The sequence below is a fragment of the Pelobates fuscus genome, chromosome 2 (assembly GCF_036172605.1).
Source record: "Pelobates fuscus isolate aPelFus1 chromosome 2, aPelFus1.pri, whole genome shotgun sequence".
In the NCBI taxonomy this organism is placed as follows: Eukaryota; Metazoa; Chordata; class Amphibia; order Anura; family Pelobatidae; genus Pelobates; species Pelobates fuscus.
The window spans coordinates 152,509,573-152,526,580 of record NC_086318.1 but is presented as its reverse complement, the minus strand read 5'-3'; the positions used below and the strand labels follow the sequence as shown (position 1 = coordinate 152,526,580).

The 17,008-nt window shown below is 39.3% G+C and overlaps 1 protein-coding gene across 1 annotated transcript in view; it reads right to left on the bottom strand.

The window, feature by feature from the left end:
* PDE6D (phosphodiesterase 6D) overlaps positions 1-15,547 on the bottom strand; it is a 74,859-nt gene extending 59,312 nt beyond the window's left edge. Inside the window, exon 1 of the mRNA XM_063442849.1 lies at positions 15,417-15,547. Within this exon, the coding sequence (XP_063298919.1) occupies positions 15,417-15,463 (47 nt within the window). The 5' untranslated portion in view covers positions 15,464-15,547. The remainder of the gene's footprint in view (positions 1-15,416) is intronic.
* Positions 15,548-17,008: the final 1,461 nt, after the last annotated feature.

Here is a 17,008-nt window from a genome sequence, read left to right as displayed (position 1 = left end):
TGTTTAAAACAATCTTATGTGTAATTTATATTGGCTGGTAAATTGTATATGACATGTGAAGACTGTTTTGCTGTTGACCAGTAGGGGTCAGAAATGATGATTGTATGTTAAAATACCCTGTAACCCCTTAAGGACCAAACTTCTGGAATAAAAGGGGATCATTACATGTCACACATATCATGTGTCCTTAAGGGGTTAATCCTACCGTTTGACAGATAGGAGTCAGTATAAAAGCGAAAATGCTGTAGTTAGTTTGTTTGCTTATGAAGTGAAATAAAGTCTGAGAAGCCTATAGTATACCGATTGACCGGTAGGGGTCAGCATGTAGGCGAAAATGCTGTGGTTAGTTGGTTTGTACATGAAGTGCAATAATGTCTGAGAAGCCTGTAGTACACTGAATGACCGGTAGGGGTCAGTGTGTAGGCGCAAATGCAGTGGTTCGTTGGTTTGTACATGAAATGCAATAATGTCAGAAGCCTGTAGTACACTGAATGACTGGTACGGGTCAGTGTGTAGGTTAAAATGCAGTGGTTTATTGTTTTGTACATGAAAAGCAAAAACGTCTAAGAAGCCTGTAGTACACCGAATGACTGATAGGGGTCAGTGTGTAGGTGAAACATGCAGCGTTTTGTTGGTTTGTACATGAAATGCAATAATGTCTGAGAAGCCTGTAGTACACCAAAAGACCAGTAGGGGTCAGTGTGTAGGCGAAAAAATAGTTGTTCGTTGATTTGTACATGAAATGCAATAATATCTAAGAAGCCTGTAGTACACCAAAAAGCGGTAGGGGTCAGTGTGTAGGTGAAAATGCAGTGGTTTATTGGTTTGTATATGAAAATGCAAAAAACGTCTAAGACGCCTGTAGTACCTCGAATGACCGATAGGGGTCAGTGTGTAGGTGAAAAATGTGGTGGTTGGTTGGTTTTTACATGAAATGCAATAATGTCTGAGAAGCCTGTAGTACACTGAATGACCGGTAGGGGTCAGTGTGCAGACGAAAATGCAGTGGTTTGATGGTTTGTACATGAAATGCAATAATGTCTGAGAAGCCTGTAGTACACCTAATGGTCGGTAGGGGTCAGTGTGTAGGCGAAAATGCAGTGGTTCATTGGTTTGTACATGAAATGTGATTATGTCTAAGAAGCCTGTAGTACACCCAAAGACTGGTAGGGGGTTTAAACAAATGATATGCATGAACATGCAATAGTTTTAGAACAGACTTAGACAAAATGCAGCCGTAAAGTGAGGACCTGACCCGTGAATGGTGCCGTGGGACTGATGCCTGGCGTAACGGGTAGGTCGACTTACAGTTTGTGAGTCACTTGGGCACCATCCACGGCGATGGATTGAATTAAGAAGGTGGTAGGCCGGAAAAGCCTGTGGCTGGATTCCTGACACAGCTCTGCTTAGAAAACCTCATGGAGTAATCAGGTAAAATGGCGTCTGGATGACCCGGAAGTGGAAATCATTCTGATGCTGACCTCAAGCGATATGAGTCAGGTAAGGGGTGTCCCTTATATAGGGGAGTGAATTAATTTAAGCCCCTCCCACAAATACAGGCCAAACGGCCTTAATACATACATATACATATACATATACATATAAATAAATAAATAAAACAATCAATGAAGGGAGCACTCCAGGTCTTCAGTTTAGTGGAAAAAATATATTTACTGTATCAAAACATGGTACAGGTTCTGTGCAAAACAAAATCAACGTTTCGACCCTGCTGGGGTCTTTATCAAGATCTTGATAAAGACCCCAGCAGGGTCGAAACGTTGATTTCGTTTTGCACAGAACCTGTACCATGTTTTGATACAGTAAATATATTTTTTCCACTAAACTGAAGACCTGGAGTGCTCCCTTCATTGATTGTTATATATTTGGAACGCGGGATTGCACCTAGGCTGTTGATTTATTAGAGTTTATACAGGAGGAGTGCCTTGTTTATATATATATATATATATATATATATATATATATATATATATATATATATATATATATATATATATATATATAATTAAGTATATTATTATTTTTTTTTTATTTCCAGCCAGCAGGGGGACTAACTGTCATTACAGTTAGTCCCCCTGCTGGCATTGCTACAGCCAGCTATCCCGGCCACGTGATTGTGAGGTCCTCGCAAGGACCTCACTCTCACATGGCCCGGGGGGACTGAAGAGGGCAGACGTGCCGCGGGGGGCTCCCTGGGAGTCCCCCCAACCGCGATTGCCGGCGTGGGATCGCCGGCGACCGGGTAAGTAACAAAAAAACGGAGGGCGTACTATTACGTCCTGCGGCGTTTAGAGCAGCTTTAAAAAGAACGTAATAGTACGCCCTCCGGTCTTAAGGGGTTAAAGGGATTCTATAGTATCAGGAAAACAAAGACGTTTACCTGGCACTACAGGCTCCAGCAGTGCCCCCCTCCCGCGATGCTGACACTATAGGCTCCGCCCACTACTGTAGTTTCTCAATAACTGTATAATTACTATTGCAGGGTTAAGGGACATTGCAGCCAGGCCACTTCAATGGGCTGAAGTGGTCTGGGTGCCTACAGTGTTTCTTTAACAGTACCTTCAACTGTAATCTAACCAAAAAAAATCATCTCTGCTTCAAGTAAACTTTTTTGTTGTCCATAAATCAGAAAATGACAACTTCATAAAAAATGTTTAGTGGCAATACTCAGTAAATTTAAAGGAACACATTTTTACACATTATGTCCATGCAATCTATATGACAAAAAAAAACTCAATTTGTTTTTATAAATCCAGATACAGTTTTTTGTGAGGGGAATAATTAATGAAAAAAAAAAAAAGAATTTTTTTTTTATTATATATATATATATATATATATATATATATATATATATATATATATATATATATATATATATATATATATATATAACATCACACTTATTTTTTGGTGAGGTGGTGAACCCACGAATAAAACTTATCTTCATTATCCTGGAGTGCTGCCTGTGTTCTTCTACTTTAGAGACACACACACACACACACTTATTGCTCCCTACCTTTGGGAGTTGGTGTGGGGCCTCTCCCTGATCTCCCTTACGCGCGCAGTTTAGTGATGCTGGGTGTCGGAATGACGTCATATTCCGGCATCACTACAGAGGGCACGCACGAGGGAGCAGAGTCTGAGCTCCATTGCTGCCACCAGGGACTTCTCCTTCACAGCCAGGTAATTTTGGCAGAGTAGGCACCTGCAATGTGGGACGAGCAGGTGCCTACTCTGCTTTAACAGTAAGCATGGCAAACTAGCAGCGGGCCGCGGGTTTGACATGCTTGCTGTACAGCAATGGGCAGCTGTGACTGGCTGACATTCAAACGCACAAACACTGCTCACAAAAACAACCCTGCAAAAATGGTCAAATGGAAAAAGTCTTTTGCACCAGGCATTAGACCTGCCACTGGTAAGGATAGCTTATATGTGTCCCAGCATTTCCATTACTATTTTTGCATGATTAAAGACCAACTACATGTGAGATAATAAGAAATAAATTTAAAAAAAAAGGCATGCTCACTAAGAAGGTTATTTGCTAAAGTAAGAATTCAAAGTGAATTTAAAAGTAGGCTAACTGGAAAACAAAAAAAAATGAAATTCAATAAGAGTCCTCCATTTAGTTAAAAAAATAAAAAAAAGTCCAAGACTGGTTTTCAGATTATCATTGTAATTATTATTCACAGACAGTCTGTTATGTAAATGTACTATTAAAAATTAATTATATATATATATATATATATATATATAAAAATAAATAATTTTTTCCCCCTTCCTCATTATTTTTATTTATATATTTATACGCAGTCAATTAATAAAACAAGACTATTATACCTCACATGATTATATGGGGTATAAAGGAACCATACATCACAATTTCATTTTTGCTCTCGCTGGCTTTTTTTTCTTTGAAGAAACAATCATTTAGTAATTAATCATAGAACTTCCAAGTTCATGCATATAATTTTCCCTATGGCATTATACATACATGGTTACTGGTTTATGGTTAATTGATCCACTGAGTCTTAGTCCCTTGCCATAGACTCATTATTTGGTGTTTTGTTTTTTATGGCTGATGAAATCATGCTTTGGGTTTGTTTTAGCTTATTTTATGCACAACAGAGTTCTGTGTAATAGAACATGCGTCTAAACTCACAGATCACACATCTTTGACTAATTTTAGACTAGTTTATGTTTTTGTTGGTGGATAAGTTTCAGAATCTCATAAGTCAATTGGGTGACTAACCAGTCTCTCTTCAGTTTTTGTTTTTTTCTGATATCTGTCAATACAATTCATATGTCAAGTCTGCTATCAAACTTCCTGTCTCTTTCCCACTATTTATATGTCAGTTTCTCTTTTCACACAATCCATGTGTATTCCCAGATTGTGTGTAAGTGTTTTGCCTCTGTGTGTACACCTGCTGGAGGTGCAGCCAAACCCATTATAATCGAGGCTGGGGTGGGCCAGTTAGATATATCTTTATCTCCCTACTGGCAGTGGGAATACACTCTTGGCTTTAGTGTGTGTAACATGTAGCTTAGGTGAAGAACCAGGGTCTCAATTTATCTATACAATACGGACCCTTTTAAGGGACACTCCAAGCACAGACAGCTTTTTTCCATGTTATAGCCTTTTCCATTAATGATCAGGGGATTATCATTTGTTTTTTAAATTCAAAATAAATTTTTACATAAATGTTTTGAAGCACTCTGTATCTTGATTCGGCTTACTGTGTCTTACTTCCTTATTGTTGGTTACTGTTCCTAAATATGTGGTTTCACATTTGCCTTTCAGACCATTTCTTTCAGAAAACAGTGCATCGCCAAAAATGCAGCTCTTCAATCACTATAGCTTGTTTATGAACAGTTTGACATGTTATCTGTCTAGATTGTTTTAGAACAGTTTCTTATCATGGCTGAGACATGCAGGGGGAAGCAATGGATTAACTGATTTGTTCCATAACTTTACCAGTACTTCATCGGAGTCATAGAATGTGGCAGGAGATAAGAACCATTCAGCCCATATAATTTGCCCAATTCTCTAAATACTTTCATTAGTCTCTTATACCTCGGATAGTCTTAGGCATATCCTACGCATGTTTAAACTCCCTCATTGTGTTAACCTCTACCACTTTAGCTTGAAGGCTATTCTATGCATCCACTACCCTCTCAGTAAAGCTTCATGTTATTAGCAGAACCTGCTCATTTCCCCGCGAAAAAAGAGGATTTAATATATCTACACATTTATTTAGGGCGTGTTTTATTGACTCCAGAGATTATGATATATATATATATTTCCTGACCAATTCTACATGGCAGCATTTACTCTTGGGGTAGCTCCTCCCCTCACAGCAGAAAGGACAGGAAACAGAACTCTGAAACTGGTATATATAGATCCTCCCCCTACCCATCAGGCAGTCTTTTTTCCTGTCCTTCACAAGCAGTTTGGAAGGAGTCTGCTTATGCAGGCCAAGGTTTTCTTTTATGCTCACCAGGCTATATTTTTGTAGCCATGCCAGGGTTCAGCCTCTAAGCCCTGAAGACCCAGCAATATGCACTAAGATGAAAAGCTGCTACCCTGGGTACCCCCTTTAGTGACCGGGGGTTGGACCCAAACTCTCCCTGAAGGGGATGAAAATGGTCCACTGCATGCCAGGGTTCAGCCTCTTATCCCTGAAGAACCAGCAGCAGGCCAGCTTGGGTACCCCCTAAAGGGATGTATGTGATCTACTGTATACATGAAGCCCAGCAAACAGCATACCGGTAAGAGTTTCCAGCCTGGGTACTTGCTTCAGCATCCAGGGGTCTGTCCTATCTCTCTTGGAAGTAATGACAGTTGTCCACTGCATATATGTGGCCCAGTTGAGTCTAAGACTTTATCCCTGAAGACCCAGCAAACGGTACATGTGTAGGAGTTACCAGCCTGGGTACCTCCTTCAGCAATCAGGAGTCTAACCCATAACTCTCCCTGAAGGGTTGACAGCGGTACACTGCTTACATGAGGCCCAACAGAGTTGTGACTGCCGGGGTATACCTATTATTTGTGTTCCACCTTGTATGGTGATGATGAATGGCATATGGGGTACAGATGGAAGCCTATAGTTTAAACAGTTTAGGCTGTCAGTTGTTCAAATCCCCATTTTTTCAGCTGAAACTCAGTCCTGCAACGGTTCAGGTGAGTGCATTAGTAGTTTGGATTAAAACTAGTATAGGCACCTGGGTCTCTGTTCTTTCAGTCCCTCCCAGCTGCTTATTTTAGGCTTCCTTCTAACAAATAGGTCACATTTAGGAGATTTGTGTGGTGAGCATTTTAGGTAAGTTTATATTGTTTGGTGCAGGTATATGTACCCAAAAGAGTGCTGATGATACAAGTATGCATTGGGCAAAGTAGTGCTGATAATGCAAAAAGAGTGCTGATAATACAAGGAGGCATTGTGCAAAGGAGTGCTGATAATGCAATGAGACGCTATGATAAAGAGTGCTAATAATGGATATCCTGGCTGTACAAAGTCTGCTGGAATTCCACAGCCTGGGGTCAGAGGAATATCCAAGGTAAGAGAACCTTCCTGGGTGTCTGTTTGAAGTACACATATGTATATGACCGGTTTTGAAAAACCTAGCTCCAAGGCCACACACACACTTGTTTCTATCAAGGTATGTGGCATTGATTGCTGTTATCTGTGCATTATCACAAATAAGCAGGCTTTTGCAGACATTGGAAGAATATGCTGCACAGGAGACCACCAGGCCTCAGTATCTGTACATGAACTGGTGGTGATACAGCATCGGTATGTTTCCACTACATGCTCTAATGTATGAACAGTTTATCCACTATATGCTCTATGTATGAGTTACTGTGAGGACACTGCCTCAGTATATTTATCCACTATATGCTCTATGTATGAGTTACTGTGAGGACACTCTCAGTATATTTATCCACTATATGCTCTCTATAGGAGTTACTATGAGAACACAGCCTCAGTGTATGTATCCACTATATGCTCTATGTATGAGTTACTGTGAGAACACAGCCTCAGTGTATGTATCCACTATATGCTCTATGTATGAGTTACTGTGAGAACACAGCCTCAGTGTATGTATCCACTATATGCTCTATGTATGAGTTACTATGAGAACACGGCCTCAGTGTATGTATCCTCTATATGCTCTATGTATGAGTTACTATTAGAACACAGCCTAAGTATATGTATCCTCTATATGCTCTATGTATGAGTTACTATTAGAACACAGCCTAAGTATATGCTCTATGTATGAGTTACTGTGTGTACACAGCCTCAGTATAGGCACGGCATCAGTGTATGTATCCACTATATGCTCTATGTCAGGGGTAGGCGGCCTTCGGCGCTCCGGGTGTTGTGGACTGCATCCCCCATAGTGCTCTTACACCCATAAGGCTGGCAGAGCATCGTGGAGGGTGTGGTCCGGGATGGCTGGGGTGCCGGGGGTTGCCTATGCCTGCTCTATGTGTTAGTTGCTGTGCGAGCACAGCCTAGGTATATGTACCCACTATAGGCTCTGTGTGAGTTACTATAAAGATGCTCTGTGTGTGAGTTGCTGTGGGGACACAGCCTTAGTATTTGTACCCACTATATTGGCTGTGTATGAGTTGATCTGAAGACTCTGCCTCAGTGTGTGTTCTTTATATGCTCTAAGTCGCTGTGAAAACTCAGCCTCAGTATATGTCCTCTACATGCTCTATATGAGACATTGCTTCAGTGTATCTGTTCCCTATGTGATTGATGTATTAGTGGAAACACAATATGTGTGAATGATAAAGGGCACATCCGCTATATGAATCCAAGCTAATACTGGTTCTATGTCGGTTGTGAGTCGCAACCTCAGTATATATGACTGGTGTAATATGTGCATGAAGTTCGGTTAGAACACAGCCTCAATTTAGCTCATTCATATAATCTTAATATGTGTACAGGCATAGTGTCACTATATATAGCAGAGGTAGGCTATGTATGATTTCTGTTTAAACAGACTCCGTATATGTAACTGATATATCTGTGCATAAGGTGCTGTTAGTAACTCTCACAATGTATGTGATTCATATAATCTGTATGCAGGTTGGTATTATTATATAACCCCAATTTATATACGGCATTGGTAGATTTAGTATATACGAATGATCTAAGGTCTGTTTTGCGCTGAAATGTAGCACTGCCCAGTTCTAGCAAATACTAATGCACTAGTAACTGGATAAGTAATTATTGCCTACTGTGGATTTTCTATTTCAGTTTTTTAAATGAAGTAAATAAGGGAACATACTGCTGTTGGCTTTGTATTAGATTCCTTCTCCCACAGGTGTTTCAGGATAAGCAATTAACACATTTTTATCACTTCAGGTAGAGTGCAGGTGTTACTGAACCTGTCTGAGTGCCTCTCCCAGGAGAGAAGGAGACCTGATTTTCCAAAATGAAGCATGGTACTGTTTCACAGAATCAATGTTAATTATTTTTTTTTTTTGGGTGCACATCTATGTAATTATTCATGAGACAATAGACTTTCTATTACCAGGTATCCTCTCCTCTCTGTCCAAGATAGGGAATGTTTTTTTTTTAATTGGTGACAGTGTTTTACCTTTAGATATATGCTGATTACTAATTCACAGCTAAGTAGATCATACTAGTTGCAAGAGTACAAATTGGGCTAATAATTGATCTCACAAGTAGGTAACGCTGAAGCCATTACCTGATTTAAAAGCTGTTAATATTGTTTTTTTCTCTCACCTGGTCATAACCTTTTAGTCTTTAAATCTGAATTCATTTCCTTAAAGCATAAATCTTATTATCTTTTATCCCTTGGGCTCCTGAAAGATTGGCAATCCCTTTCGTATATGTCAGGAGTGTCATGCTTCTGGTTCTTAATGTGTTAATGATCAGAATCTTCTGACCAATTCCCCTGTTGTGAAGGGGAACATTATAAATTCCTTTCTGCAATAATGGTATTATTTTAGGCTCATATGCTCAGGTAACTTTGATGCTGTGGATTGCACGTATTTTAAGGTCTTTCCAGTCCCCAGTCCTTCCTACCAGGTTTTCTATTTTAGGTAAAAATTCACCTGCTACCTGAACAATAGTGGAAATCCCTAAACAGGTTCTGTAATTGCGACCAACCTGTGGATTATATGTTTGGATTGGGGTTGATATCTTGCAGATATAACAAGCTGCTTATTATCACCATAGGCTCTGCCATAAGTCCTTCTTCACTGTCTGAGGATAAGGTAAGAGGAAGTATGTGGTTGTTCTCCTAGGGATAATTGAATATCTTCTACTGCCCTGCTTATTGTGTCTGTTGCCACAATGTATAATGTGCCTCTGGTTACCACCTTCCCATCAGTATCTTGCCTAATATGTGTGTGTATATTTTCTATTACCATGTATATCTTACTTATGTTGCACAACAGTCTCTAGTAAATGTGATTAAACTGTTTGGCATAACCTGTACTATTTTACAAATATAGGTACTGACATGGTTAGCCTCCTTATTGATTATTAGTTGCCACAAATTCTATGGTTCATACCGATATTTCTTTATTTTCCTCAACTAATCTGTATATGGTTCTTCTTGCCTTTTGCCTAGTAATGTGATTTAGTTTATCTCCTGTGGCTGATCATTGCTGTATCAATTCGTCCACTGTGTGAGGTTGTGAATCTGAATTTTGCAACATCGGGTAATTGTTGCAGTGTTTTAATGACCGACTCTTATTTCTCTACTAGGCTCTGCCCCTTTCTGACAGGCAGGTATTGATTTGTTCCTGTTGCTTCAGGTAAGTAGTTCACAAGGCAAGAGGAAGCGGTGTGAATCGTCTTTATTAAATACATCCAGAAAGTAGTAAGATTCTCAATGTTATTCTCCCCATGTTTAATAGCATGGGGTCTCCGTTCTCATCCAACATTTATCTGCGTGTTACAGTATGATCACTGGAAGTTATGCCTTTGTTGAGTTTTTGATTTGATGATATCAATTCGGTTTTATATCAGTAACATTTTTCTTCTCTAGTTTGTGCTTTTATGGCCTTAATTCCTATCTGACTCTATATCTATTCAGGATATTTCTGGTATTGAATGCCAGGAGGTTGCTGACCTTGCAGCCTCTAGGGGAAATTTGTCTTGTCTGAGCAGATTTTTATGACAATTTCCTATTGATTCTTGTTTGGCTTTGTAAAGTCTTCTACGATTTATACAGCTCAATAATGGTTTTATAGCTATTGGCTGTTTTTGAACTCTGTCCCTCCCTCTGTGTATTGCTTGGGTATTCCCCAAGAGTAAATGCTGCCATGTAGAATTGGTCAGGAAAATGGAAAATTCCTTCATACTTACCGTAATTTTCATTTCCTGATAATTATACATGGCAGCATTACGGTCCCACCCATATACTATAGGAGGTGAAGCTAGTTACAAAGACTGCCTGATGGGTAGGGGGAGGATCTATATATACCAGTTTCAGAGTTCTGTTTCCTGTCCTTTCTGCTGTGAGGGGAGGAGCTACCCCAAGAGTAAATGCTGCCATGTATAATTATCAGGAAATGAAAATTACGGTAAGTATGAAGGAATTTTCCATTATATATATACACACAGTTTTTTTTTTTCATCTAAAAGCAATTCCCTAACTTTAGTTGGCTACCATTCAGTCCCGATTCCGCTCTGATCTCACTTCGGCAGTGAGCTCCATTTGGATAAATTAATTTACCATTCAGTTGTTGAATGCAGTTAACCATGGGTTAATTTTAATAGCCAACTTAAGGCAAACAGAACCAAAATGCATTTTGCAAAAGCAAATGGTTTGTCTATTGAACAGGCACATCTTTTTTTTTTTTTTTTTACTGGTAAAGATATTTAAAGCAGAAATTGTAGGTTTACTGTAATCCTACAAGACAATTGTGTATGACGATATATTTACAATTCAAAACTTTATGAAGCTACTTATCTTTCAAATTGACACGAATATAAAAGAAAAGATACAATAGTTGGTGATGGCAGCCATCCCAGGGAATGCTTCCAATATGAATTATTACAAACAACTGCTAAACAAAACATTTCCATTTATCATATAGCACTTATTTGTCAACTACCCAGGCATTTGGATTAGCAGGTTATTTAAAAGAAATCCAGAGAAATCCATTGTAATTTAAAAGACTATGGAGCTGAAGGTCAGCCATCTGTTGTAATTAACACGTCCTCCGTTGCTGACCTATAAGATTTCTCTAGATGAGCATGTTACAATAGACACATGCTGATTTGTATCCTTCATTCAAAATGAATGAAAGAAATTAAGATTAGGTGAATCATTAAATATGCCCTTACATATCTAGTTTCCCATCATCATTTGAGAAGTCATATGCTTATATAGCAAGTGTATAAAAGGCAGGAAAATAGTCAGGGAGTCTGTCGGTAAATAACTAAATCCTGATCCAGTAAAAGCTCTTATAACACTTGAAAGCCAAATGCGCTAGACAGACTGCCACAATTACAAAACAAATTAACAGCGAAACCATAACGGTTATTCAATAAAAACTGAATTCTAAAGTTAAGACCAAAGTAGCCACAATAAACTCACAGCAGACAGCTTGAATTCCTTACTATTCACACTGTCAGAGTTATTTACTAAAGTGGGAATTCAACATGAACTCAAAGTGAATTTACATTTTAGGCCAAAGTAGCTAAACATGAAGGAGAGCTGACAGATTTTATTTTCCCCAACTCAGGCTTTTCTGGCCCTAAATTTAAAGGAACACTATAATCACCTAAACAATGTTAGCTTAATGAGCTTAATGAAGCAGTTTTAGTGTATAGTTAATGCTTCTCAGGTTTCATTGCCATTTAGGAGTTAAATTATTTTATTTCTGTTTATGCAGCCCTTGTCACACATCCCGTGACTCTGATTGACACAGCCTGCATGAAAAAAAAAAAAAAAAAAAAAAAAACTGGTTTCACTTTCAAATCAGATGTAATTTACCTTAAACAATTGAATCGCTTTCTCTGTAAATCGAACTTTAATCATATACAGGAGGCTCGTGCAGGGTCTAGCAAACTATTAACATAGCAGGGAATAAGAAAATCTAAATTAAATAGAACTTGCAATAAAGGAAGGATAAACTTTAGATGTTTAGGAAGACTGTGCAAGTCACATCCAGGGAGGTGTGACTAGGGTTCATAAACAAAGTGATTGAACTCCTAAATGGCAGAGAATTAAGCAGTGAGACTGCAGGGACATGATCTATACACCAAAACTGCTTCATTAAGCTAAAGTTGTTTTGATGACTATAGTGTCCCTTTAAAATTTCACTTTCATTTCTCACTTTAGCAAAAAATAAAACACACACAAAAGAAAGTACACCGGGCGGGGCCAGGCGACCATGCTAGCAGGCTGCAAGTCGCCAGCGCTCCTGAGGAAATCAGCTAATATTGGGCAAATACCCACTAAACGCATCCTGAAACACCCTGGAAATTTGTGGCACAAGCTCCTGGAGTGTTCCGGTGCAGCTAGAGTACCTGAAATCGTGTGGATCTGGGTCGCGGTGAGATGCTCTGGAGATTGGGGACTGAGGCCTACCCGGGAGGGGAGTGGAGCAGACGGCCGCTGCCTCGCTTTCCATCCTGGCTACAGTGAACCACAACGCGACTGGAGCCCTCCCGGCCCCGTTCACACCCCCTTTGGACCGGTGGGGGTTATACCGGTCCCCACCAGGCAAGCAAACACCCTTAAGGCGATCCCGGGTGACTCAGCGCTGACCGCCAATGACTACCATGTGGCCTCAACAAAATGACCAAACGTGCTGCAACTATCCCACAGGCCGCTGGAGACGGGCCACGCAGTCCACGCCGATTCAGACGCCACACACCACCAGTCATGTAAATTAATTTTTTGTAACCACAAATTTTGCTAGAGTAACCCGCTAACACTAATATCCTGATCTACTCAGCATTACTCTAATGTTCTAACGTTTAAAAAAAAAAAAAAAAAAAAAAAAAAATGTGCCGTCAATCTTATGCTCCAAATGTTATGTCTGAAAATGTGCTCGAGGAATGCTATTGGGGCTCCAAGAGCTTGTATGTTTTTCTTTTCCCTCACAGCACAATAAAAATAAATAAAAAAATAAATACATTTAAAAAAAGTACACCATCTTTGAATTCCATGGTTTTACATCAGAACATAACAAGCATCTGTTCCATAGCAGGTCTTAAAATGAGGTAAATGCAACCTCATATGAACAAAAATGCATGACATAATACACTGTCATATTTTTTTAACACAAATCAAACCAAAATAGAGAAGCTATGTGTGAAAAAGACCCTTACTGCTTCCATAGGAATTAAGAGGTTAAGTAGCTGACAGGTGCTGATCATATGCCCTTGATTAATTGGTCATCAGCAAGTGTGACTACCTCTATAAAAGCCAAGTTTTACTAGTTTACTGTATGGAGCATTGAGCAGCCATAGAGTTGACCATGAACTCTTTGTATATCAAAGTATTCTGGAGTGAAATGTGAGGCCATCTGTCCGAAAACCAATACTTTGCCAAAATTGGGTCATGCAGCAGGACAATGATCACAAGCACACCAGCAATTCTACAACAGAATGGCTGAAAAAGAAAAGAATCAGGGTGTTGCAATGGCCCATTCAGAATCCAGACATTAACCCAATTGAAATACTGTGGTGGTACGTTAAGAGAGCTTTGTATAAAAAATAAAAAGTAAAAATTGGCCAGCAAACCTCAATTAACTGAAGCAACGTTTTAAATAAGAGTGGGTCAAAATTCCTCCACAATGATGTAAAAAAACTGATAGTCATACAGAAAACAAATTACTTAAGTTATTGCTGATAAAAGGTGGTTCTACAAGCTATTGAATCACAAGGTGTACTCAGTTTTTCACACAAGGCACCATTTTTGTTAAATCATGATACGATGTAATATATGACATATGTTGTTGTTCATCTGAGGTTGTATTTACCTAGTTTAAAGAACAGATGATTGTTATAATGTCATGATATGTAAAACCATAGAATAAAGAGGGTGTACTTTCTTTGTCCTATGTAAGAATGTGTGTGTAATATATATATATATATATATATATATATATATATATATATACACACACACACACATACAGAATAATACATTTGCCTTTTTTCCTAGATTTTAAAATCATTTGTAGGTCACAACTTGGCAATTTTAGCTAATGTTTTGCTGTTCAGATTTCATTTAATAAAAATCAAGTGCCTGTGATCAAACATCTATGAAAAATACTGATAGTCTCTGCTATTTTTTTTTATTATTATTATTATTTTTAAGTAGAAAGCAAATCTATGCACAGCATGGGGGTGTTTTTTTTACATCCAAAACTTGCATCAATCTCATGGGATTATTCACTAAACAAGACTGTACATTTTATGACAATATATTGGTGTTTAAAATAACTAGGATGGAGAATGCCTGTATATTGCAGTCCTTATCAAGTCACCAAAACTCGCAGTTTAGTGAATACATATCAGTTTTTGTGATGGGAAGGTTTACGTAGAAGTCTCAAAAAGTCTATTTTCATGAACGTGTACACCATTTAAGCGTAAAAGATACGGAATTAATCCAGCAGCAAACTAAGGGATCTATTCATCAGATAGAAAATTGTGCTGGTATAACAATCAACGTGTTAAATGTTGGGTCAAAATCCTCAATACAACAGACCTTCTCACTTTGCTAGTTCAACCCAAACATCTGGGGCTTGGGATTTATCAAAATAAAAGCTTTTTTTTTTTTTTTAAATTGCTTCTGTATGGCATTTATACTGCATCATGGCCTACCTGATGCATGTAAATTCACAATTTGATTTTCCTCTGTGGACTTTTAAATAAAGGCCTATGTCAAAATGAAGATTACAATACCCTGTTTCTGCATTACATGTGGTATTTATATAAGTTCCTATTTGATTATGATCCATGCCTTCTGTGTGAACATTCCTATTAACAAATATATAGAGGAACATGGTAATTTCCACATACCACCAGGCAAACTGGTATTAAATGGTCAAAGAAAGTAAACTAGGTATGATGGAAATCAGTTATTTTAACTAGAAATAGTGTTATGATTATCTTCATAAATAATTCTTCAAGAGTTCCCCCACCATATACTTTCAAAATACAATATTGTTCGTTACAAACTAAATTTTACGTCCAACTCTGCAAATGAGTGACTTAGAAACTTACATTGGTAAGATGCCATGCCATTTGTATATTGATCTGCCAAATAAAAACAAAATTACCCACCAACCTCCCTTCATGGCTTTTCAATACTATTAACATGTGCAACGGTTTTAACAAGCTCCCCTTGACATATGCCTCTATCTGCTCATGTTACCCAAAGCAGGATACAGTTTAAATCCTTTCAGGATCTCCATGGCTCGCTCATCCTTTGACATTCTGACGGATTCTTCAATTCTTATGCACAAAAGTGTCTGTGTGAAGTTCCCGAGAGTTATGTTAAGATAGATTTGCCTTTATAAATACTTGGGGTCTGCTTACTGTAGACCTCTATGTACAGTCTGTGCAGGCTGAGAGTGGCAGGGAAACTGGTACACAGTCAGTGCTGGCTGAGAGTAATGAGGAGGCAGATGCACACTCAGTGCTGGCTGAGAGTAATGAGGAAGCTGATGCACACTCTGTGCTGGCTGAGAGTAATGAGGAAGCTGATGCACACTCTGTGCTGGCTGAGAGTAATGAGGAAGCTGATGCACACTCTGTGCTGGCTGAGAGTAATGAGGAAGCTGATGCACTCTCTGTGCTGGCTGAGAGTGATTTGGCACCTGGCCGTGTGGTGACTACCAGCTCAGGTAGGTGAGAGAGGTCACAACAAGCACCTTATTGAGTCGCCAGGTCTAGAGCGGGGTCTGCATGTCAGTCAGCGGTCGGTGTCCGGCTGCAGGACAGGTAGGTAGGTAACACAGGCCTCTGCCACGGTCCGACCAGATTCTCGCCTTGCGGTAGAGGCCGGAGCCAGTGACAACACAGTTACTGTGACAGTAATGTCGGAGGTCCCAGGTATTCCCCTCCAAAGGCCGCTGATCCTCAGGACATCAGTTTAGGGTCCGGATAAGCGGATTAACTGAAGCCACTGTAACTCCTCCTATCTCTATCCGTAACACCCTCAAAGATAAAACCAGACTTTAACATCAACCAATCAGATTTCGAAGCTTGCATGATTGACATCAGCGCTCACGAATCGGGCTGAAATCCCTTCGCGGTGGGTGGGGCATACAGCAAAAGTTTGGTTGAAGGTAAGCGCGTCACTCTGCCCAGCAACCTGACGTTGCATAGAAACGGTAACTAGCGCTATTGGTGGCCAGAGGGGACAAACTACACAGACATGCAGCTAAACGCGGAAAGTGTGGAAACTGTGGGGGTTTTTATTGTGAATATATCGTTTATAACCGTAGATAGGATTTGTTTTATTAGGATTTGTTATGTTATAGACGTATTATGCTTAAAGGAATATGAAAAAATAAACTAGTTACTGTTTAACTTTCAGTATTTCCTCAGAAATAGCAGTTTCCATTTGGGATCTCTGCCCTAAAACCAGATACCTCTGTCAGGCAGTTCTAGCCATCATAGAGGGTAACTCGCTAAACTCTGAAAGGGGCAAAACCATCCTACTGGTACAGGGCAAAATCCAGAGTGCAAAATCCAACATGGTCTCCGTTTCGCAGAGAATGCTCCAAATGAGCCTCAATGTGGTTCAGATTTCACCCATGACTGAATGCTGCTCGACCACTGAAATGTTTTTAAAATCCGGGCCTGGGTGCTTCTTTAAATCTGAACCCGAATATTCAAATTTATTCAAATAAATTCTAAACTAGTTACACGCTCACGAAGGTAGCAGCCAATGGGTAATAGTTTAAAATTAAAAAAAAAAACTTGGTGGGGCAAAGGTCAATAATGTGGACGCTGGCCAACACCTGCTAGCCAGC